Source organism: Rana temporaria, chromosome 3, assembly GCF_905171775.1.
Source record: "Rana temporaria chromosome 3, aRanTem1.1, whole genome shotgun sequence".
NCBI lineage: Eukaryota > Metazoa > Chordata > Amphibia > Anura > Ranidae > Rana > Rana temporaria.
The window spans coordinates 277,635,350-277,661,154 of NC_053491.1; the positions used below are offsets into that span (position 1 = coordinate 277,635,350).

Consider the following 25,805-nt stretch of genomic DNA (forward strand, 5'->3'; position numbering starts at 1 on the left):
ACTACTAACATGAAAGAGCACATTTTTTTTTAAATAATATTTCAAAAGAAAAAAAAAAAAAACGCTGGAAATTTTGCAATTTACTGTTGTCTGGAAAGTGACATACAATGCAAATGGAATGTTTTCTCGAAAGTAACATCAAAAACACACGTACACACACACACACTATATATATATATATATATATATATATATATATATATATATATATATATATATATATATATAATGTATTTCTCCAGTAAAACATTTAATAGCCCTATGCTTAGTTGTGAATGTTTTCAGTACACAGATATTTTTCGAATATTCAACTACTCTTGTCATTGCTTGCAAAAAGAACGATGATCGCCTCTTGTGAATGTTAGGATCCACTAAAAATATTGCAGAAGTGTACAGGAATCTAATATATGAAATAACCACACCTCAGCCCACTGGGGTTAACAGACATCCCACCTCTCTTTTAGGTGTCCCAGTGTGTAACACTACAAAGCATTTTCAAGTAAACAGCAGTTTAGGCTTACAATTACATTGTAAGGCATTCCAAAAAAAAAAAGTAAACTGATGCCGGTATGTTTTCGTGCTGGGTCCATTTTACATCCACAAAATCTGAGTTTTGTTAATATGTTAGCAATAATTGTGACATCACATTTACTCTATATAAAATGCTAGAAAGTGCACATTTACAAATACTTTAGCTGTATGGCACATGCCAGGTCAAGAACAATTCGACTATATGTAATATATAATACGCCATTGCCACTGGTAAAGATCTATTTCCCAACACACTCTTATGTTGATGGCAACTTTCACAGCAGCTGGTTCAGAGAGATGGAGGAGATCCTGATTCTAATGCGTAAAACTGTATTAGGGTTTCATGACGTTCAGCAGCCCTAAAACTCTCTTGATGAAGAATTTTAGAAAGCTGGCATCGGCATGAAGAACTAGTGTATGAAAAAACATTTTCAATACAAGCATATGATAAGGCAACAGAGATGAATATTTAAGGTCACAATGAATCATTTACATTCCAGTGAGGTAACTTAAGAACTCAGATGTTTTATCCCAGAATGGCTCCAACATAAATAAAAAACAGGGTTGTTGTGCTTACCATAAAGTCCTTTTTTTGGAGTACATTAAGAGCACACGAGTATACCTTCAGGTTATACTGCCACCTACAAGAGAACTGGCATCCAAAAAAAAAGTTGTAGGCCAGCCCAGGACAACCCATTCTACCAGGAAGCCTCAGTTTCGTAGCAAAGCAGAACCAAGTGAATGATTATAAAACACAGAGGGGTGGGACCCGTGTCCCTCAAATGGATTTTACAAAGTATACAAATTGTAGTTTTTCTTAAAATGCAACGAGGGACACAAGTCGTTAGCCCTCAGGACGTCCAAAAGTAGTCAAACTGAGGGGTAGGCAACACAACAAACAAATGTTAATAGGCCCAAGAAAAAATAACAAAACTGGGGACTGCTGGCAGCTGAACGAGCTGCCTGAAGGCCCTTACATTTGAAGCTGGCATAATGCAAGGCATGAACATCTGCCTGGTAGAACTTCGAGAACTTGTTAATAGAAGACCAGGTGGCAGCCATGAAAATGTGGGAAACAGATGCTTGATGCTGAAAAGCTCAAGAAGTTCTCACAGATCTATAATAGCGTGCTTTTTGACAGGAATAGTGCAATCCGCTGATTGAGACTAGAGCCTGCATTGACTGTTCTGCAATGTGGATGCCATTAGAGAACAACAGGGCTTGTACCAGGGCCAGCAGATTTTTGAACATCCAAGGGGCAAAAGAGGGCCACAAACTGAAAGTGCAGGGGCCCACAGCAAAGCATAGAATACACTGAAAGTAGGGGACCTGTACGTAGTTATGGGTCCTTGATTTCCACAGAAGCCAAGAAACCTCCCTGGCAAAAGGAAACAATAACATACCTTGTGGATTCCATACAGATTTCTCTGGTTTAATGAAACATTCAGTGCTTTAAGATCCAAAAAACTTCTGAAACCATTCTGCCACAGCAACTGACACTTTGATTCAGAAGATCTAAGAGGGGCTACCTGGAGATCTAGGAGACCTGAAAGGCTAAAAGCAAAAAAGTCTAGCTTGTAGACCCAGGAAACCACTTTCTACACCCAAACACCTAAAATCCAAATGTCCGCATTGGCTAACCAAATTCCTTGATAATGGTATCCAGAGTAGATCTGAATGGACATGGTCTCTTGAAGGCAATGCAGAGCACATGCTTTTAATATGCTGTTACAGCAGTCCAACATTTTAACCAAAGTGTCCACCCCATGTGTACTGAGACCCATATGGAAGATGAGGTAGGAAGTCTCCAGCAGCTCAAAAGTAAATTTCCATTGATTGTTTACACCTATAGGTAAGCATATAATAAGGCTTACCTATAGGTACTGTGAATATCTCCTAAGCACGCACCATTTAAGAGAGATTTACTACATATGCAGCCGATGACCTCCCGTGCAGTTTCTTCTGCCATGACCGGCGGCTCAGACGCAGACCTGGAAGGAAAACGGTCGAAGATGAATACAGCTTTCAGTGGTGACAACGAGGGCTTCGTGTGCAGGTAAGTTTTACATAATGTGTTAGTATGCAATGCATACTAGCACATTATGCCTTTACTTTGCAGGTCAGGGAAAAAAAAAAAAAAAGGCAGCACTTTCCTCCTTCTTTAAAACAACAATCACTTGTTCTGAACATTATATGATCAAGGGATCAACTGAAGTAGTAACAAGATCCTTTTTTTAATGGTCTTTGATTAGTCAGCTCTAGAAAGGGCCGCATTCACAGCGCTGCCAACCCACTTTTTAACAAGATCCTTTTCTCGTAGTAGGTTAGGAGGCGCAAACATCTGTTCAGGGCTCTTGACTGAAAACTGCACGTTGATCCTTTTAAGAGTGGTGTGCATCGCATCAATAAAAGCCCAAACAATTACATTTTGTAGTAGCAGCAGCAGCAGCAGCAGCAGAAGACTGCGACTCCTCAGTGGGCATGGCACTCCAAGAGCTAGGCTGAAGACAGTCACACCAGTCAGCTATACAAACAGGCTAGCATTAGCAGCAATGTAGAAAAGATTCTTAGTAGAAGAAAATAATATGAATGAAAAAGATAATGCTAGCAAAATTAGGATAGACCCTTTTCCAGTGAAGCACACTGGTAGGAGGGGATATTGTGGGTTGGCTTACTTATTTAATGTCCAATTCTCTTGTAGACAGCAGTAGAACTGACAGGTGCATGACTTATCATGTCCCTCACGGTAACAAACAAAAAATATTACCTTCCTTTATCATAACTAATTTTCAAAAGTAAGGCTTAAAAAATGTACAGGTTCAGATGGGACAGAAACGAAATAACAGTACCATCCTTACTGCTACAGTTAACAGCATATATTTCAATAGTGACTCATAACTGTCAGAGAAAAACAGATACAGTAGATGAAATACAATAAGCTTTTAAGGGCACCTTCACACTTACACAACGTGTTGCCTTAGAGCAGCCCCATTCATTTTCAATAGATGAACTGCCTTACTGCAGTGTATATTCACGAATGTACAATAACGTGCAGTATTGTATGCTGCGTAAAATCAGGCTTGGACTTTTTTGCCCAACAAGCGTGCCTCAAGGCATGTTCGCAAGGGGTTTTAATTTTTCTTTCAAAATTAAAATGACTGGCACTGCAATGCATCACTGCAAACTAGCACAATGCATAGGTGTGAAGCTGGCCTAAATTTGGACACATCTATGTAACCATTTGAATTTCAAACATACGCCTGATGTACATGAGACAGAAATGAACTCTCAGGTTGGTCAACTGAAACATAAGGCAAAACAATCACATGGCATACACGTATAAAAAAAATTGCACTCACAGTAAAATCCTTTTCTCCGGTAGTTCATTGGGGGGACACGCCAGATCCAAGGGTAAAATTCTCTGTCTCTATGCCATGGGTGCTCAACCTGTGGCCCTCCAGCTGTTGCAGAACTACAAGTCCCATCATGCCTTTGCTTTTAGGAGTCATACTTATAAAAGTCAGCCTTGCAATGCCTCATGGGACTTGTTTCCCAACAGCTGGAAGGCCACAGGTTGAGCACCCATGCTCTATGCAGTAAGGAACCAGGCAAAAAAAAAACACCCTACACCTTCCCTTTGTGCCTCCCTAGGCTACAGTAAGCACAACTTCCTAAAAGAGGCCCTGTAAAGACTTGAAAAAAAGCTCAGTCCTGTAGAAGTGAGTGGAGAAGATTGGAAGAGAAAAGCTTGTTAAGAGCAAAATGCATTTTGTACCCTGTCTAAATTACTTCCTTCTCCCAGGCAACTGTGATGTTGCAGAGGCAGAATTTGGCAAACCTCAACAAACTACTCCACCCTGTTTTCCAAAGCTAAGAAAAGACTTGGATGCCCAAAAATGGTGATCGCTTAAAAAGGGACATTGAAAAAAGAAAAAAGAAAAAAAGGGAAGACTTGTGGTCCAAGGACCAGCACTTGAGCTGCAGCTGTAGAAGTGGGCAATCAATTATCTCCCTCCAGAGAGGTTTTACATATGTACTTGGCTGCCTGGATCAACTGACCCAGAGTATTGTTCAGGTGTTAGGATGAGCCTTTAGACACAAGGTCCTGCTGCTTGATTCTTGCCCAGACACCCGGGTACAGGTGAAAAAAAATTGTGTGCAGAACCAGCTGCTGAAGAAGAATAGCTTGACATAGGTATTCGTTTTTTCAACTCAATACTTGGAAAAGCAGATATGGCAACTTGAATAATTGTTGACTTGTTAGGCTACCTACAGGTGGGTCTGGCAATAGTGGAGTAGAACATTTTTTTTTTTTTTACCAATTCCTCAGAGAATGAGTATAATATAAGGTACTAAAGCATTTGGGCTTGGGAAAATGGCTTCAGGGAAGTTAACAGGTGGTATTAATGTAAAGCTTCTTCCACCCCAGTAGGTTAGCCAGGCATAATAAATATTGGGTAGAGAAACTAACTCATCTCCTACAGCCTCTTCACTATTTGTAAGGAGAGTAAAAATGTCAGTGACTCTCTGAATCTAGAGTCTGGTATGACATTGAGAACGTGGCTGCTGTAGGCCAAGGGGTCCAACATGACATTGAGGGAATGAGCTTCTGAAGTGGATACTGGTCTGGTATGATACTGACCTACACATACGCTGCTAGGATGAATTTTCAATATTAAGGAGGTAAAGTATGACATGGCCAGCAGCTGTTGAGTATGAATGATAATGCAAAAATCTTAAGCACCTAGACATTACAGAGCTCGAGACAGACAGACAGACAATCTACCGCCTATGGACACGAAGTTAAACTGGCTTAATCAACAAAGTAGTGTGTATAGCCACTAGGATGAACTGTACCTTGCCCAGTTTTCAGCCTTCTAGATGCAAAGCTCCACCTTTTAGAACCAAAGATCTATTGTGTCCCCTTATAAATGCCGGGAGAAATGAAATTGCAAAAACAAAAAATTGCCAAAACTGCTACTTAAAATTAAAAGCCACAAACTGGCCCTTCATAACAATAAAAGGAATGACTAAATTAACTCTAGTAAGCTTTATCACAGTTAAGATCGGTCAAACTTAAATTAGTGGCATAGATACAAGACATACTAGATGCATATCATATGGAAAATCCATTTTAAGACATTAGCTGCCAATAACGTTGTGAATGTGAATGTTTAAAGTCAGTGCAGCACAGTATGTTCATTCCCGTTTTTCTTTTCCTTAATACCAGTTCAGTATACAGAAATAATGACTACTGAAAGGCAAGCACTGCGTATGTTCCATTCGATGGCAGACTGTGATGGCTTTCCAGTGGATCACTCATGGCATTAATGAAAACAAATTAAAACACTGCCCAAAAAAACAAAAACAATGCCCACCAACTTTGAGCCACAGTTCTTCTTCGATGTATACAAATTATGTATTTCTAAAACTTGGGAAACAAAGGTCATACTTCTTCAACTTGATAATGTATGGCAATTCAAGAAAAATTGGTCAATCCTAATAGAGCACCAACTGCACCAAAGTAACCCTAAAGGAGAAAAAAAAAAAAAAATTACAGGTATGCAATAAAGAGATAATCCTATACTAAGTGCTTGATGCCTTTATCAAGCATTTTACCACTGAATAACACTCGTTATACTTACCTGAGCCCCATCTCAATTCAGCGATGTGGACGAGATCAGCGTCTCTCTCTCTCTCTCTCTCTCTCCTCAGTGGCTCACACAGCAGCGGGAACCATTCCCACAAATGCTAGTATGACCCTCACTCACTTGTGTAAAATAAAATATTTAAACCCATAAATAGAAATTAATCCCTAAAACTTGTGAAAACATAAAAATGTAAAAAAAATTCCTGTGTTATAATACACCCCTTTCTCAATATCATAGTGCATGTGCTGTACAACCAATATCAAAATGTCAATGTGCTATATGCAGGGAAAAACTCTCAGTACTACAATATGCCTCCCTCCTATGAAAATATACAGTTGTGCTCAAAAGTTGTGACATTTTTGCATTAATAATGAAAATATGACTGATCATGCCAAAAAAAAAAGTATTTTCTATATATAGTGATTTTAAAAGTAGAAATGTTTTGAAAAGCCAATTAGCATTAGGAAATGCTCCCAATAATTCATCGGATAGATCAGAATTATTCATTTATCCATTGTGAACTTTGGGGGTTGTTTAGCTCTGTGGGATTAAGTGCGTAAACCGTTAACGTTAAACAAAAAGGGTTTTTATTTGTGACCAAACCAAAAACAACGCTTTAATCAGCACATAGGGAAAAATATTAAAGTAAAAGTCCGCTTGTTTCCAGATTAAACAAAAAGTCTGTTAGAGCGTTTTTACAGCAGAGAAACTCAACTGTAAAAACCCAGCCAAAAACTGCTGATAACAGCCTATGTGGACATGGACACATAGGATAACATGATGTCGAGTTTATTGAATGTAGAAAAAAAGTCTAAAGCCAAAAATAGCTGCTGTAAAAACATCCAATGTGCATGAGGCCCTAATATTAATGCCAAAATATCATAATTTCTGCCAGGGTATGGAAACTTTTGAGAACAACTGTATATATTAACAATATAAAATTGTTACACATCTGAGCTGTCACACATGAGCACATCATGACTTTTTTCCACGTTTGCTTTAAATCAAAAAGGTTGTTGTAGAGCCTGCACCGTGATCTCTGATATAAAGATGGTAATAGTCAAACTAATTTAAAGCAGCAAATACATTACTTATACAAGTTATTTCATTCAATAGGAGAACAAGTGAATGGAATGTTTAGGTTCTGGTGTTGAATCAAGATGCCTGTGTATATAACCTAGCTGTATGCATATGGGGCACAAAATATATAAAATATATTCTTAATACAGACCTCATGTTCCAGAAACAAGGCTTTGAGTTGACCGTTTGACCAATAATCCAATGCATATGCAAGAAGCTTCATAGACAGTGTGTTAACACGGAGAAAGTTTCCAACAAAAATTACTCTGTTTATTTTCTGGAAGACAAAAAAAAAAAAAAAAAAAGATTTTCAGTCTTGATTACATAAAGCAGAAAAGCACCAGAGGAAAAACTAAAACCTACAAATAAAAGTATCCAAACTGAATAGAGCCACACTATTTAGGAGGGTTTTTGCATTTAGTCTAAACATATTTAATACATAGCATGCTTGGACCCAGTCTGAGGAGGGCAGCAAGGCAGTGGAGTAGATGTATCCAGGATATCTTGAATAAGGCCAGTACAATGCAGGTGCATTGGTTATGGCCAATGAGGAGTAGTGCATAAAAAAAAAACAAGTGATGTCGTAGCCTAGTGCTCATTCTCACAGTGGGGTCCCAAACCTATAGTGATACTAAGAGCACTCCCAGGGGGGTTCTCATAAGGGGCTCTCTGTCTTCCCAGCCCCTGACCAGATCAGACAGCTTAGATCAAGAGCCACTGGGCCCCTTGGATTCCTCCATGCCAAGTACTCCCAACCCACACCCTATTTGGTTTCCCTACCCATCAGAAAGATGACTCCGGACTCCCATCATATCAGCACTATACAAACAGCCCTCCCAGCCATAAGGACAGAAAGACTGTAAGACAATGAAGCCACATAAAGACAGTAAAGACAATAAGAATAGACACTACACCTAATTTTAGCCAAAAGGTTGAGAAGGGATTTTACCCGGTGATCCAGTCAGTAACATGCTTCCTGTCTTAGGGTGTTTACATTCTGGATGAAGCTTGTAAAGCAGACACCTTTGGACAGCAGCTTTGTCAGTCTGGTGAGAGGACAGTGTTAGTCAAGCAAATATGAATGAACTACAGCTAACACTTTATAAGCAGTTATAGCAAATGGGGGGGGGGGGGGGAAACTATTTGGGAATATCTGGCTAAATGGGCTAATGCCAGATAAAAAGCTGCCAAACCAGAAACTGTGGCAGGCATTATATGTTGGAAGAAGGAACCGCCGCTCCAGATGATGTACCTCAGTGGTGAATAAAATAGCCCAAAATCCAGTGGGTCAGAGCTATGACTAAGCATTGGTTATCAATGTGAAACTAGTTAGCTCTATTACCCCACTGTTTGCTGTTTTTTTCTTGCTTTTGTAGTATTTTTTTTACCAGAATAAAAGGCACCACCTTTTTACCTTTTATTGGAGTGCGGCTGTCCAAAATTTATTTTCTCCCATTTAGGCATTATAGGTTCATGCCATCTAGATCTCTCCCAGCCCAGTATTCTGAAGCCCTATTTTAGTTACATATAGCTAGATTCAGAGAAATGTGCCTATCTATAGGCGGGCGTAGCGTATCTCAGATACACTACTCCGCCGTAAGTTAGAGCGGCAGGTCCTGTATTCATAAAGAAGTTGCGCTCTAACTTACGGCGGCGTAGTGTAACTGGGCCGGCGTAAGGCCGCCTAATTCAAAATAGGCTGGTTGGTGGCGTGTTCTATGCTAAATACTCGTGACCCCACGTATTTGACGTTTCTAACGAACGGCGCATGCGCCGTCCGTGGACATATCCCAGTGCGCATGCTCCAAATTACGCCGCAAAGACTCATTGGTTTCGACGTGAGCGTAAATTACGCCCAGCCCCATTCATGGACGACTTACGCAAACAACGTAAAACGTGAAAAATTCGACGCGGTTCCGACGTCCATACTTAACATTGGCTGCGCCATTTTTTTGGTGGTTCATCTTTACGCCCGAAAACGCCTTACGTAAACGGTGTATCTTTACTGCGACAGCCTGCGTACGTTCGTGAATAGGCGTATCTCCCTGATTTACATATTCTTTAGGCGTAAATCAGCGTACACGCCCCTAGCGGCCAGCGTAAATAGGCAGCCAAGATACGATGGCGTAGGAGGTCGTATCTTAGCAACATTTAAGCGTATCTCAGTTTGAGTATACGCTTAATGTTACGACGGCGTGGATTCGGAGTTACGACGGCGTATCTACGGATACGCCGTCGTAATTGTACCTGAATCCGGCTAATAGTTTAGGAGAGAGAGAGAGAGAGAGAGAGACAGAGACAGAGAGAGAGAGAGAGAGAGAGAGACAGAGACAGAGAGAGAGAGAGAGAGAAAAAAAAAAGGGAGACAGTTACAGCCAGTTTAACCTATGCCTATATGATTTTTATTCTCTAATAATTTCCAAAGCTTTGTACATTTTTCTTACTGAGGAAGACATCTACAATAATTTTGAAGTTGTTGACGCCCTCAGCTAGTACCACTTTCTAGGGTACAGGTCTGCAAATTTTTACTGCTCTAACAGTTAAAAACCCTTTTCCGCTCCTGGCCCCTCCCTCCTGCCGAGTGCCCCCACAGCACGCAGCTTGCTATGTGGGCATCTGTGCAGGCTCGCTCCCCAGCCACTGCTGTGTCTCCATTCAGACACAAATCTGAGGAGGGAGAGTCCCCGGACAGCCGAGGGTCTCGTGCACATCGCTGGAGGAAGATCAGGCTCAAGTATTAGGGGGGCTGCTACACACAGAAGGTTTTCTTTACAACCACTTAAAGTAAAAATACAGCACTTTGGATTTTTTTTAACCTACTAATAAATGGTGCATGTCTTTGAGAACTGATGCATATGAGGTTTACAAGCACTTACAACTAAACATATGTCGACTCAGGCTGGGACAGCAGGAGACACACACCCTTCACTCATGCTCATGTATGAGTCTCCTCTGCATGTCTGTTAATCAAAGGAGTGACGGCACCTTTTTTTTGCTTGTGTTGGATTTGTTTTCAGTAGCAAAGCGTAGAGCAGGGGTGTCAAACTCAATTTCATTGTGGGCCGCATCAGCATTATGATTGCCCTCAAAAGGGCGGGTTGTATCTTCATGATTAGATGTCCAGCCCTTCACCTCCCCTTTACATTAGATGTCAAGAGCCACCCCACCATTAAAGTTGAGTCCCCCACTCTCCCTTACATCACAGTGTGCCCCCTTTCCTTATGCTGCTGCTGGGAAGAAGCTGGATGAATTGCTTGAAAGCAGAAAGTAAGGGTCTGGAGTAGGACCAGAAGAGGGCTGAAGCTCTCCTGCAGCTGCAGGAGAGGTGTGAGGGCCACATGAAATGGCCTGGTAGGCCGGATTCGGCCCGCGGGCCTTGTATTTGACACCTATGGAGTAGAGGAATACAGATGACAGGCTGTTCGTTTCCCTGACCGACTGTGCACAAATGAATTGTGCTACTTTGCCGAGTTAGCCAATATGTTCAGTTTACTGTTTATTATCTGGGTTTACAAGCACTTTATGTCTCCTTTCTTGCAACTTAAAATGATGAAAAAGGCTCCTTTTTAGGGACCTTTGGGTAAACAGTTTAGTACGGTTATTGGAGTCAACTTTGATATATAGTGTCTGTACATTGTAATCATATACCCTCTTAAAGCGGTGGTTCACCCTCCTTAACATCATTATACCATTACATTCGGCATCGTAGCGCGAGCTACGGTATGCCGGTCTTAAATTTTTAATCCCCGTACTCACTGTGCTATCGATCATTGAAGAATCCGACTCCCGCGGGGAATGGGCGTGCCTATGGAGAGGGAGGATGATTGACGGCCGGCTCTGGCACGTCACGCTCCCCGAAGACAGCCGGAGTAGGTCTCGGCTCTTCACGGCGCCTGCGCACAGGCTATGCGCAGGCACCGTGAAGAGCCAAGCCTATTTCGGCTATTTCCGGAGTAGAGTGACGTGCCAGGGCCGGCCGTCAATCACCTTCTCTCACCATAGGAACGCCCATTCCCCGGAATCTTCAATGATCCATAGCACAGTGAGTACGGGGATAAAAAATGTAAGACCGGCATACTGTAGCTCGCGCTACGATGCCGAATGTAATGGTAGAATACAATTTTTTTTTTTTTTTTTTTTTTTTAATAGGGTGAACCCCCGCTTTAAGCACCTCTCCTACAGACGGAATAAACACAAGCACCCTCAGATCCTTTCACATCACTGATTATCACATGATCTCTTTCAGCATCTATTGACTGACAACGGGACTATATACCTAGCTAGCAAGTCTCATTACTTTGGGGTAGGAGAGGTGTCCTATTGCTTGAGATTTTTATTAAACAGGGCATCTATTTCGACATAAATATGCTCAAGACACAAGATGGACTTCAAACAATACTTACTGTAATACTCCTGTGCGATAGTGGTGGAAATGGCTACATCATTCACTCTAGGACATGCCACTACACCACTCACAACGTATCCATTCTACTAAAGAATATCCATACCCAGCACGTCAGCCCAGAGGATGATCGGTTATGAAGTGATTTTACTTTCTAACCCAAAACTTGAGATAAAATATGTCTCTTCCACTTCTGGCCCAGCTCCAATCATGAATGCCTTGCTAGGCTTGAAAGGTGAGAAGATGAGGTAGTGCCTCAACATAAATGCATGTACCTCATCCAAGACACATCCCCAAGACCGGACATGTCTTCAACTGCTCTCCCTGGAGCACAGAATGTCTTTATGGATGGTTCTTGTTCAAGACCAAATGATAACACATACAATGCAGGGTATGCTGTTTTTCAGCTACCTGATAAAATACTGGAAGCAAACCTTGTCCCATTCCAATCAGCACAAGCTGCAGAACTTATAGCCCTTACTAGAGAGCTAGTCAGCGTTTTGAAGGGCAGGATGTAAACATTTGCACAGACTCCAAATACGCTTTCGGTGTTGCGCACGATTTTGGAGTTATATGGAAAAGGAGGAGCTACATAGCAGCAGATGGTAAATCAATTTCACATACCACGCATGTCACACAAGCCTGTTAGAAGCCATACAACTACCAAAATCCATCGCTATATTGCACTGTTCACTCATTTACAAATTGATTTCACACACATGCCTAAGTTAGGTAAGAGACAAGAATACCTACTTGTAATAGTGGACATGTTCTCAAGATGGATAGAAGTATTTGTAACAACAAAGGAAGATGCACAAACAGTAGTGAGAATCTTGACACAGGAAATCATTCCCAGATGGGGATGCCCACTTCAGATCAACTCAGACAACTGCCCTGCATTTGTGGCCAAAGTCTGCCAAGATCTAGTAAAAACGCTCAAAATTGACTGGAAGTTTCAAATACCTTATCACCCTCAAAGTTCAGGTATAGTGGAAAAGATGAACAGAACCATTAAGGATAATATCAGGAAGGTTACTGGAGGTACGTATACTAATCGGAAGGTCCTCACAGCAGTTCTGGATGAGGTAAGAATGACACCCTCTGAGAAAACAGGATACTCTCCTTTTGAAGTCCTAATGGGTAGGCCATTTCCCACCCCATGGACCAGACAGCCATTTATGTTAGAAAGAGGGGACCTTGATCTCATTCAGGAAGAATATGTAAGAAAACGTATTGAAACTTTGGATAAAATTGGAAGAAATGTTGCTCGCACCCAGGGCCGGCCCTACCATGGGACCCGATGGTACCTCGGGTCCCAGGCGGCACTTTAAAGGGGGTGGCAAATTGCTGCCCGACAGCCAGCCCGTTCCCAGGGCCGCCATCAGGGCAGGCAGTGCTCCTGTGAGCGGGCCCGCGCGGCGCCCGCTATTGAAAGGGAAGCTGTGACACTGTGGGAGAGAGGCGAGCTGCGGGACGTCAGTATATTTCCCCCGCTCGCCCCCTGTTTTCTCCTGTCAGCACAGCGTAGAGAGAGAGCGGCTCTCACCTGGTTTGCCGCTTACTTCTTTGTCTCTCCTGATTGGCTGTGCTGTGGCCAATCAACAGAGACTAGGGTCTAGCAGAGCATCATAGGACATGCAGTCCCAGAAAATTGACTGCCCCATTGTTAAGCACAGCCAGCAGATTTCAGCCCTCAGCATGCACTCTGCTGGGAGAGAGAGTCTGGAACCCAGGAAGTAACAGAGAGTGATTGCTACAGGACACAGGGAAACAAGAGGACTGCCCTACATGTGGCAAGTGAAGTGGCAAGTGACAATCTGCAACATGTGGCAGGCGTCGTGGCAAGTGAAAATTCACGTGTGGCAGGTGACAAAATCCGCAATGTGTGGCAGGTGACATGGCAAGTGACAATCTGCAACATGTGGCAAGTGACAAAATCCGCAATGTGTGGCAGGTGACAATCCGCAATGTGTGGCAGGTGACATGGCAAGTGACAATTCACAACGTGTGGCAGGTGACAAAATCCGCAATGTGTGGCAGGCGACAATCTGCAATGTGTGGCAGGTGACGTGGCAAGTGACAATCTGCAACATGTGGCAGGCGACGTGGCAAGTGACAATTCACAACGTGTGGCAGGTGACAAAATCCACAATGTGTGGCAGGTGACACTCCGCAATGTCAGGCAGGTGACGTGGCAAGTGACAATCTGCAACATGTGGCAGGCAACGTGGCAAGTGACAATTCACAACGTGTGGCAGGTGACAATCCGCAATGTGTGGCAGGTGACAATCTGCAACATGTGGCAGGCGACGTGGCAAGTGACAATTCACAACGTGTGGCAGGTGACAAAATCCGCAATGTGTGGCAGGTGGTGACGTGGCAATTGACAATCCGCAATGTGTGGCAGGTGGTGACGTGGCAAGTGACCATCCGCAATGTGTGGCAAGTGACAATCTGCATCTGATGGCAGGTGACGCGGCAAGTGACATACTCAGGGCTCCCACTGATTCTGCATTATGGTGAGTTGAACTATTTTATTTTATATAACAATGTAATAGAAGAAATGATGCAATTCAATCATTTTTTTTGTGATTCAGCACTGAATCGATTTAACTGACAATTGCGCGGTCATGTGACATTGTACCTAAACAAAATTTACGTAATTTTTCCCCCACAAATAGAGCTTTCTTTTGGTGGTATTTGATAACTTCTGCGGTTTTATTTTTTGTGCTATAAACAAAAATAGCGACAATTAAAAAAAAAAAAATATATATATATATATATATATATATATATATATATATATATTTTTACTTTTTGTTATAATTAACATCCAAAAAAATAAAAATATACATTTCTTTATCAGTTTAGGTCGATATGTATTTTTCTACATATGTTTGGTAAAAAAAAAAAAAATAGAGGATGGATTTATGGCATTTTTTTATTTGCAATAGCGGTGATCTGTGATTTTTAGCAAGACTGTGAAATTGCGGTGGACAGATCGGACACCTTTGACACTTTGTTGGGACCAGTGACATTTATACAGTGATCTGTGCTATAAAAATGCACTGATTACTGTGTAAATGTCACTGGCAAGAAAGGGGTTAAATGTGTTCCCTGGGAGGTGTTTCTAACTGGGGGAATGGGACTGACTGGAGGAGGAGAGAGATCTCTGTTCCTAATCACTAGGAACAGCAGATCGGTCTCTCCTCCCCTGTCAGAATGGGAATCTGTCTGTTTGCACAGACAGATCCCTGTTCTGGCTCTCTGGAGCGATCGTGTGTCCAGCTGACATCATGGCAATGGCCACGCACAGGTCCTTTTATACTCCTAAATACATGTTTAGAGCCATGACAGGTCCTCTTTATACTCCTTTACATGTATAAAGCCATTAAAGGTCCTCTTTATACTCCTTTACATGTATAAAGCCATGACAGGTCCTCTTTATACTCCTTTACATTTATAAAGCCATGACAGGTCCTCTTTATACTCCTATACATGTATAGAGCCATGGCAGGTCCTCTTTAGTTATCATATCAAATAATGGATGTGGGGCATTTTGGTGGGCGTGATTTTTTTTTTGGGGGGGGGGGGGCAGCATTTCATTCTTGGTACCAGGCAGCACAATGTCTTGGGCCGGCACTGCTCGCACCTCTTCTCCTTCACAGGAACCTACACACCCTTTCCAGGTGGGCGACACCGTGGTGATCCAGCAATTGAACGCACCAAGAAGCAGGAGTATCCCTTCGGACCCCCAACCACAGCGATCGCAGTTACCCGCACAGCTATTCTGGTAGAGGGACAACAGGCCTGGATTCATGCCAGTCGTGTGAAGAAGGTGAACCAAACACCTAAGAGGAAGATTAAAGACAAAGTAGGTGAAGTAAGCAGTGAAAATCAGTGAAGCAGGTGGTCAAGACTCTGAAAAAGATGGCGTCGCTTATTTCACCACAGACTTCTGGGAAGGCCTTGATCACCCCGATTGTGTTCCTACTCACATGGATCATAACTAACTGTATATACTACCCTGAGGACTTGGGTGCCATAAAAGGCATATGTGGAGCACAACCTATACAGGACACACGTAACAGGTCAAAAAGAGAATCATTGGGAGAAAATGAGATAGGGGAAGGGTCAACCACATTCCATGATAAAATGTTAGTGGTGAAGTTCAAATATGCATATGCACAAAAAATCAGGCTATGAGAAATGTTAGATATGTAGTAAGCTAGAGTCACCTAATTACAAAAATCTGGATCTACTATCTAATCTGAAGGTCTTGATTGAAAACTCTCTAACCTGATTTAATAGAATGTTGCCTTTTGGCTCGGATGCAGTCCATTGGGGTCCATGGAGAGACACAAAACTCACATTGAGCAGAAAAGAGGCCATGGTAAGAAACGGTTATTCTTACTTATTCCGCTCTCCGTGGTGAGTAATTAAATCGGTCCATTGGATGAAGGAGTCTTATGTTGTTGATGAGATTAAGGTAAAATTATGGGTTTAATTACTAGAGCCACTAGAATCCCTAGACCCAGGTGCTAAAGGTAAAGCTGACCTTAGTCTTTATTACAGTAGAAACTCTGTAGAAAATAAGTCATTTCATAACCTAAGAGGGGATCGTTGGTTTAGTTTAGACTTTTTGCTTGAGCCAAAGTTTTAATTAGAAAACCCCCACTGTATTATTTATTGTGTTTAGGCAAACTATGTCCTTGTAGATGTTATCTCCCCTGGGTTTCTTGCAGCTGCCGAAACTGTTGTGGTTATCTTTCCTAGGTTTCTTATAGCTGCCAAAACTAATGAGATAATGTTGCTTTTCCTTTCCTTTACCTGCCGAAACTAATGTTAAAAAAAAAAAAACACTCTGTAGAAACCTACTTAAACTTAGGAGTAAGTCTACCCTTCCCCTCTCATTTTTTACTAATATAAAGCTGTATCCCTTAATAAAGATTTCAGACTTGCTTTGAACACTGCCTGCTGTGTGTGTGTATTATTGAGGTCTCCAGAATTCTGATATGATCGCGGTGGATTACCAAAGAGGGTGGTCGGCTGTCCAGTAATCTATCCTTTTCACAACCTTTAACGGTTTAAACATTTTAAGGATAAAATTATCAAATGCTTTAGCAAAATCTAAATAAACTACATACACTTCCAGCATCCAATTTCTCACTTACTTCCTAATAGAACAATAACAGTCTGGTCTGACAAGACCAGTCCTTCATAAATCCATGCTGGTGGTCACTCAGGATACCATTATTGTAGATACATTTCTGTATAGAGTTTTTTTTTTTGTATAATATCTAAAATTTTGACACATACAGTAGGTTTTAAAAGGAGTTGTAAGTCAGAAGTTTTTTTTTAGCTGAATGCATTATAGGCATTCAGATAAAAAAAAAACCTTCTGTGTAGCAGCTGCCCCAACACTCCTAATACTTACCTGAGCCCCATCTCTGTTCGGCTATGTCCACAAGCTTCTCAGCCTTCTGGGACTCTCCCTCCTGATTGGTTGAGACACATTGGCTAACTGACTTTGACAGCAGCAGGAACCAATCAGGAGAGAGAGGGGGTGGGGCGAAAGGGCAGCTCCGTATCTGAATGGACACATGGAGCTGCAGCTCAGCTTGCGTGCCTGTCCAGGAAGCCCGCAATGTCGGCACCCCAGGCGATCTTCGGATCAGTTGCTGGGTGCAGCCACCACCATTGCCGATAAGGGAACCCAGCAGGGAAGCCTTTCCCTACAGCGCATGCACGAAATGCACTATGCTTTCTAATTGGCCTGGCGGCGGAGGAAGGGGGAGGGGGGGGCAAGCTTTGCCACAGCACCGTCTCCAGAAGTGGGGAAGGGGACCCGTCAAAAACAGGTCCCCATTTCCCCCTCCCGCCTGAAAGGTGGCAAATGTGGCACTGGAGGGGGAAGGAGATGAATAAGAGGAAGTTCCACTTATGGGGCGAACTCCACTTTAATTTGTTTTTTAATCTGGTTTAATTCATCTTTAAAACATTCCCATTGTGTGTTCTTACAAAAGTTTGTGCTCTTTCTTGCATGTATTTAGGATCACAGCCTGTTAAGTTTTTTTTTAAATCTAGAGTTCCAACATGTCTCTTTTTTCCATACGTTATGACAAATGTGATCACTGCTACCCAAGTTGTCTCTGTGTTTGACATTATTAGAAGTTACAGAGTGGCACAATTGCCCAGAGTCCCAGCATTCAATATTCTATCATCACTAATTTTTTAGCTATACCTTGGTTTTATTACTCTTTTTTCATTGGATGTGGGTGATGCAATTCCCCTGCTGTCTTGTTGGTGCCGTTTCCTCCCACTATTGCACCCTCCTCTATATCTTGTTCCCCTGTAGACCCTTACTGCCCATATGGCATACACTTTTCTGACTCCTTCCCCAAAGATTCTAGTTTAAGGCCTTATGCACACTGTTACTTCTAAACTGAAGTTTTTGAGGATTTGGGCGTTTTTTGCCTAAGCCTCTGAACGCACCTCAATTAATGTGTCCATGCACACATAGGCTTTTAGGAGGAATTTGGGAGCAGCAGAGTTTAGAGGCAGTCAAAGCTCCTTCTCCTGAATGCAGAGTTTCGTTCAATAGAGCTTTTCAGCATAAAGATGCCAAAACGCAGCCAAGCGCTAGGCACAATTAAGTACCCAAACACTACTAAACTTGCCTAAACTGGTTTGAAAAAAATTCAGCCAAGGGAAAATGTCTTGTGTTCTGTACGGTACTTCAAGATATGGAATTTACATATTTGGGAGACTATAGGCCCAAGATGATCCGACAGATATGGTGGATTGTGCGCGCAAGAGTGCAGGAGCTGTTCGTTTTACATCATAGGCACCCGTGAACAAATTCCTCATCCGCCAATGCTGGATTTCAAAGTGGGGTGCCTCTTAAAACGATTCAAGGAGAGGACACCGTTTCTCTAATGGAAGCAGTAGCTTTTATGTGCACTCTAATGGCTCTCTTACCACATTCAGGCTCTGTAGCGAGGCTTCCTTTGGATGCTTAGGAGCAGGGCATATGTATGTCAGGAAAATGTCCTCATGGAGAACACTGCAACCATCTTTGCAAGGAAATATGGCCTAGGGCATAATATGACCTTGTTGTTGTGAAGTATAGAGGTAGGGATCTTTGCAGGAAATGAGCCATACATTATGAGATACACCTTACAGTCATGATGGCCTCCAGAAAAAGCTACTTGTTGGTAAAAATACTCCAGCGAATTATCCCTGATGGATTCAAATGGTGGCTTTTGTAAGGCAGAAAGAACCAAGTTAAAAAAGTGGAACTACATTTCATCTGAGCACCACAGACCAAAATGCTATTCAATTCATTCAAATTCACCCATTCATGTCTCAATGTTTTATTTTGTTGAAAAATCACTTTGAAAAACACCCCCTAGCATTTCAGGCCATGGCCACCCGGAGTAAGGGCAGAGGATTAATGTAGCATTTACGTCGTGGAATCCACCTTCTCTTCAGGTCAGGCATGCAAGCAGGAGAGGGTGTGCTTAGTTCAGAAAACCCCTCCTCCCCTACTAAGGACTCCTGGGCTGTATGACATTTGCCTCAGTATGGAAATCAGGAAATAACCATAGGAAAAAAAAAAAAAAGAGAAGTTTAAAACAGGCAAATATGATAGACTTTCCATTTACTAATGCTAGCAGCATAAGGATGAAAAATAATCAATGTTGATTAAAAGAATGAAGTTCCACTTTGTCCCAGGGAGCACAGGGTGCTGGAAAGGAGACCTAATAAGAGAAACTGTTTGTAGAAAGGTGAGAATGCAGGGTACAAAATAATATCTGGGATTATATTGAATGCAATCACACAAAGCAAAGTAAGATTTCCAGGTTGGATACATTTTCCTTTTTTTTGCCTTGAGCAAGGTAGCATTAACAGAATCTGAGTCCCTTCTATCCTTTAGGACCTGGGTTTTAACAGCTATGCAATAAGGCCAGAGACTATGAAACAAGTTGTAAAAGAATGCTCAGATGAGGGAAGGCATAAACTAGTGTGAACTAGGACCAGGGGATAACAAGCATATGGGGGCAGATCTGGTTCTGGATAAAAATAAATGTTGCTTGTTGTATCTTGAGAATACAATGTCCACATACGGAGTGACCCATTTTTTGCAATCAGAATGAGCACATCTGGACTTTGATTGGCAGCAGCGGGAGCCAATGGCGCGTCTCTGCTGTCTCAGCCAATGAGGAGTAAGAGTAACGGAGAGACGAGTAAATCGCTGGATCGAGATGGGGCTCAGGTAAGTATATGGGGGCTGCTGCACACAATTCTGCCTTTACAAACACTTTAAGGTTGTAACTTGTCAGAATATGTGACACAGATGCAGAAATATCTGCTTCTGTCAAATAGGCTGCTTGGTGCATGCCTGAATTAGGCCTAGAATCAGATGCTGAAGTCCCCCAAGAATTCCTTAATTGGGGTAGAAAGTGAAGTTAAATCTCCCCAATGGGACACAGATGGCGGAAAAAAAATCTGACAGGGGTTATAACCATAATTTGTTAAAATGGAAAAGTTTTGCCTATAGTTCTAATTTAAGAACGCTTCCTGTTTCAGTGCAATGGCCACGTTGTCAATGAAGGTATTCTCTTGTTCAGTACTTGCAGAGTAGAGTGTGGGAGATAGGGTTAGCATGTCCAGTAGAAGTACACATTACCCAGGAGTAGACCAAATCTTTGTGGCAAAAGAATGGGAAGAATCACCCGAGCACCTTATAAAGGCACTAGGCGACAGTGGTTTCAAAGCCTTGGACCAGTGGTATGATGTAACACCTGATCATCCACCTGAGACTGAGCTCTAAGTGGACAAACTTTTGTGCCATGGTTTAAAAGTTTACACCATAAAAGGTGAATACATTCCAAACATAGTCCCATTTTACACAATAAAAAATCAAATATATAGGGTGACCCTGTCTTACCTTTTTAATACGCTGGACTGTATAGAAAGCCCAGGCTTCGCTTGTTACAGTGGACATACCCCCAAAGGAGTCTTCAGAAACTGGGTTCTATTGTGATGGGCCATGGCCTTGTATAGCATTCTGTGGCTAACTCAACATGTTGCACTAAGTGCTGAGGTGAGCACACCATGTAGGCTCCAGTGTCCAATAGAACATTACAGACCGCCCAGCATGAACACAGCTCCCAAAGTTTTACAGAGGTTGAACTGATCCAGGTACACTGCCTCTGTAGACAGTGAGGACTGCCTGAAGACATCTTTAGTAAAATAATAAAAATAAATAAAAAGTAGTAAAGATGGTTTCTTAAGGAAGGAGTTTTTTTGTAAATTTAAAAATTTTCAGAATGTTATCCTTAAACCAAACCAGATTGCTAGACAAATTCCAGCTCCTAAATGTACAATTAACTTCTATATTATTTTCTCCCCTTTGGGTCTGTTAAATAACTATACAATTGAAAGGGTTTTGTTATATCTGTCAGGAAGTGCACAAACATTTATAAAAAAAAAAATAACTACTGGGGAGTAAATAGTTGATTGAAAATTCCAAAAGATAAAATAAACTTTTCTTCCTGTCCCATAACCAAACCAAGAAGTGAGAGGAAACCCCTCCAAAGTGATGGAATCCTTCTAATGAAGCCATACCTAGTGGTGTAACACGTAATGGGCAGAACCGGTGACGCAAGACACCTTCTTAGCACAGTCGGGTGAAAGGGAACGTCAAGGCTATGTGAGCTATACTGAACAGAATCAAACTTGTTACGGGATCAGTATTGGTCAATGTACAATTCATCCACAGGCTGCAGTCTCTATTTGTGATGCCCCCACTGGCTATTTGAGTATAATATGTGCAAGAAATCTGCAGTGCACCAGCTTTTGCGCATGCATTTTTAACCCTTTGGTTTTAATAAAGTAATGTCTTTTACGATAAGCAATATTATTTTTTATAGGTTCTATATCCGAGTATCTGTTCTGGATCTACGAGGGACGTACATCGAATCTGAGTGTGCCGAGAGGAAAAGTCACATCATTTGATATACGTGGTGACATCCCTTAAAAGGGACAGGCGCATTTGACCTATTGATTGTAGGTCAAATTGAGCTGCTAATGGTGGAGGTGTGTGTAACATGATATATACTAAGAAGTTGAGGACATTCACAGAATGACACAACACGTGGACTTGGTGGAGCTCTTGTCCTGCTTCTAGGAAAAGGTGAGCCATTTCCAGAGATACAGAGCCTTACAAAGATAGTAATGTAACAGATTTTTTTTAAGTTTCTGTAGTTCGATGGAAAAAACATAGCACTCTACTGGATGGAGAGGGAGTGGCATTTCTTATAGGCTGATCCACCAGTCAAATGGATAGGTTCCAGTTCCCAAGTGGGGTACTAGCTTACTGTGCAACTCCTCTAATTGTTAAAGCTGCCAACATCTAGTCTTATAAGAATTTTGTCCAAAGCTGCAGAAAGCTGGCAGTAGTTAAAACCGGTATAGTCAGTAACTTCATTTTAAAAATCATAAAATGAAAATAGTGCAAGTGACACTAAACGTAATTTTTTTTTTTAAACATCAAATGGTTATAAAATGTCATCAAGTATACCCCACAGCTCGTTTTTCTTTTCTTTGTTCAGAAAGTCTGTTTTCAGGCTTTTGTTTAGTAAGCAATCCTGTTATTTCTGGTCACATGCTGTACTCTGTGTACTAAAATGGCGCTGAATGGGTCTGCACACAGATGTGTAGTCCACCTTGGAAGTGAGCAGGAAAGGATAGCATGGAGAATGAACGTAGCCACCCTAGAACAGGAAGTCTGAGAATAGCAGAAAAAAGCATGCATTGGAGAGATGAAGCAAAGGACGGGTGAAAGAGGGTACATTCTACTTAGAGTTTATATACTTATTACATTTATACTATTTATTAAGAAAAAATTAAGTTGGGTGGTTCTTTTGAGTAAAAAAAAATAATAATACATGTTACAGATGGGTCATATCGCACAGCTTTCATAGCCCTGTACAATGCTGCTTGATTTATAGTCAACAAGGCAGCACTATAAAGAAGCTGAAAGACATGAGAAAAATCTTCCTAAAAAAGGTATGCAAATATCCACATCATTATGTTTAACATTTCTGCATATAAAAAACAGAAATAGCAAGAAAGACAGGATCGGATCACTAAAGCAACAATGTCACCAGAGTTGCAGTTAAAAAAAAATAATAATAATAGTGTCTGAACAGCGATTTTCAAGGCTTGCCACAGATTCTCAATTGGATTTAGGTCTGGACTTTGACTGGGCCATTCTAACACATGAACATGCTTTGAACTAAACTATTCCATTGTAGCTCTGGCTGTATGTTTAGGGTTGTTGTCCTGCTGGAAGGTGAACCTCCGCCCCAGCCTCAAGTCTTTTGCCGACTCCGATGCCTCGTACACACGCCCGGTTTTCCCGTCAGGAAAACTGCCATGAGAGTTTTTGGTCGGGAATCCCAGCCAAGTGTGTGCTCCATTGCAGTTTTCCTGACAGGAAAGAGAACAGGTTTTCTTTGTTCCCCCATCGGGAAAACCAATGTCGTGTGTATGCTTTTGCGAGGAGAAAAAAAAAACATGCATGCTCAGAATCAAGTATGAGACGGGAGCGCTCATTCTGGTAAAACTAGCGTTCCTAATCGAGATAGCACATTCGTCACGCTGTAACGGACTGAAAAGCACAAAAGCTGAAAAGTGCGAATCGTCTCTCACCAAACTTTTACTAACACGAGGATCAGCAAAAGCAGCCCAAAGGGTGGCGCTGTTTGAATGGAACTTCCCCTTTATAGTCCCGTCATAAGTGGTGTACATCACGGGGGATTTGGACAGGCGGTATTTGGCCTGAACGTGTGTATGCAAGGCAGGCTTGAGAGGAATTTCCCGTCTGCAAAAACTTTTTTTTTTTTCCTGCCGAGAAAAAACGGTTGTGTGTACAGAGCATGACAGGTATTTTTCTAAGATGGTCCTGTATTTGGCTCCATCCACCTTCCCATCAACTCTGACCAGCTTCCCCGTCCCTACTGAAGAAATACATCCCCACAACATGATACTGCCACCACCATGTTTCATGATGGTGCATCCAGGGTGATGTGCAGTGTTAGTTTTCTCCGACACATAGCATTTTGCATTTAGGTAAAAAAGTAACATTTTGGTCTCATCTGACCAGAGAATCTTCTTCCTCCATAGTTGCTGTATCCCCCACATGGCTTCTCGCAAACTGCAAACGGGACGTCTTATGGCTTTCTTTCAACAATTACTTTCTTCTTGCCACCCTTCTATATGAAAAGGGCAGATTTGTGAAGTACATGACTAATAGTTGTCCTGTGGACAGATTCTCCCACCTGAGCTGTGGATCTCTGCAGCTCCACCATGGGCCTCTTGGCTGCTTCTCTGATAAATGCACCCCTTGCCCGGCCATGTCTTGGTAGGTTTGCAGTTGTGCCATAAGCTTTCCGTTTTCAGATGATGGATTGAAAAGTGCTCTGTGAGATGTTCAGAGCATGGGATTTTTTTTTTTTTTTTTTTAAATATACCCTGACCCGGCTTTAAACATCACAACTTTATCACTGACCGGTGTGATCCTTGGCCTTCATGCCGCCATTTGTTCACTAAGGTTCTCTAAGAAACCTCTGCCTCTGAGGGCTTCACAGAACAGCTGTTTTTATACTGAATTATACACAGGTGGACTCTGAAGGCAATTGGTTCCAGTAGATTTTAGTTGGCGGTATCAGAGTAAAAGGGAGCTAAATACAAATGTACACGGACACTTTTCAGATATTTATATGCTAAAAAAAATTTAAATTAAAAACCATTTAGAATTTTCCTTCCACTTCACAATTATGTGCCAGTTTGTGTTGGTCAATCACATAAAAGCCCAATAAAATACATTTACGTTTTGGATGCAACGTGACAAAATGTGTAAAATTTCAAGTGGTGTGAATACTTTAAAGGCACTGTATATAAATGTATACCTGCCTCAATTGTGAAGCATAATAACCTGTCTTAATATACTTTCTCATTTATATGGGAAAGTGGTAACCCCACTTGGCAACATGTAAAATCAAACTCCACTCCTATCTTTTAGCCAACAACCCCACATTAAGGGCCCTTTCACTCGGTCTGTCTTTCATCCATCCGTTTTCGGATGAAAAAACGGACATACAATGGGATAGCGGATGTCAGCGGATGGATACCCACTGACATCCGATGACATCTGTCTCCGCTGTGCTCCATTTATGAGGACGGAGGAAAACCCTATATTTTCTTCTGTATAAAAAATGAAACAGACGTAAAACAGATGTCAGCGGATGATCCGATTACATCTGATCCGCTGACATCCGTTTCTTACCCAAATATACCACAAAGCAGCATGTGAAACACAATGCATGCTGGGGAAGAGCAAAGTCTCATGGGAGATTAGATAAAAAAAAAAAAAACAAAGGATGAAAAACAGATGAGAAACTGAAGAAAAAGCAACAGAAAAAGATGAAAAAAAAAAAAACGGACATCTGCTGATGTAAAAACGAACATGAAAAAAAGAACTGAACGTAAAGAAAAAAGAAAAAAGAAGAAGAACGAACGTCCGTGTGAAAGGGCCCTTAAACTTAAAATGGAGGTTCACCCTACAAACAATTTTCTAACATTACATTGTGCTCACTCTCGACATTGACAGTACGCTGATGTTTTTTTTTTTTGCCGTACATACCTTTGTATCGCTATTTTCCCCGCCGGCTTACGGGTAGTGAATCCCGTGGGAGTGGGCGTTCCTATGCACAGGCTAAGTGATTGACGTGATGACAAAAGCTTCCCCCTGGCGCGTCACGAGTTGCCGAAAGAAGCGGAACGTCGGTGCGCAGGCGCTGTATAGCGCCGACTCGCAGTTCGGCTTCTTTCGTTAAACCGATGTATGGTCTTGCCACTGTGCTCCGGCTCATGTTCAGGGTCTTGGCAAACTTCTTGGATAGGAATAAATGCTTATAGAGCGCCGAATGTGAGTTGTGAAACTCGCGTCTAAGCGCTTACCAACAAGCTGGGGGTATTCAGTTCCCAGGAGAAAAAAGAAGAAACTAGGACATCTAAGTAAGAGAGGGGAACAAGTAAGAAGTAAACAGAAGTATATAAAGAAGGAAGGG

The 25,805-nt window shown here is 41.8% G+C and overlaps 1 protein-coding gene across 2 annotated transcripts in view; it reads right to left on the reverse strand.

Moving 5' to 3' along the window:
* Positions 1-214: 214 nt before the first annotated feature.
* Positions 215-25,805, reverse strand: part of PANK3 (pantothenate kinase 3) — a 50,070-nt gene continuing 24,479 nt past the window's right edge. For both annotated transcript variants that reach the window (XM_040344675.1, XM_040344674.1), the window contains 2 exons: positions 7,414-7,539; positions 215-6,061 (listed from right to left, as the gene is read on the reverse strand). In XM_040344675.1, the coding sequence (XP_040200609.1) occupies positions 6,011-6,061; positions 7,414-7,539 (177 nt within the window). In that variant the 3' untranslated portion in view covers positions 215-6,010. The remainder of the gene's footprint in view (positions 6,062-7,413; positions 7,540-25,805) is intronic.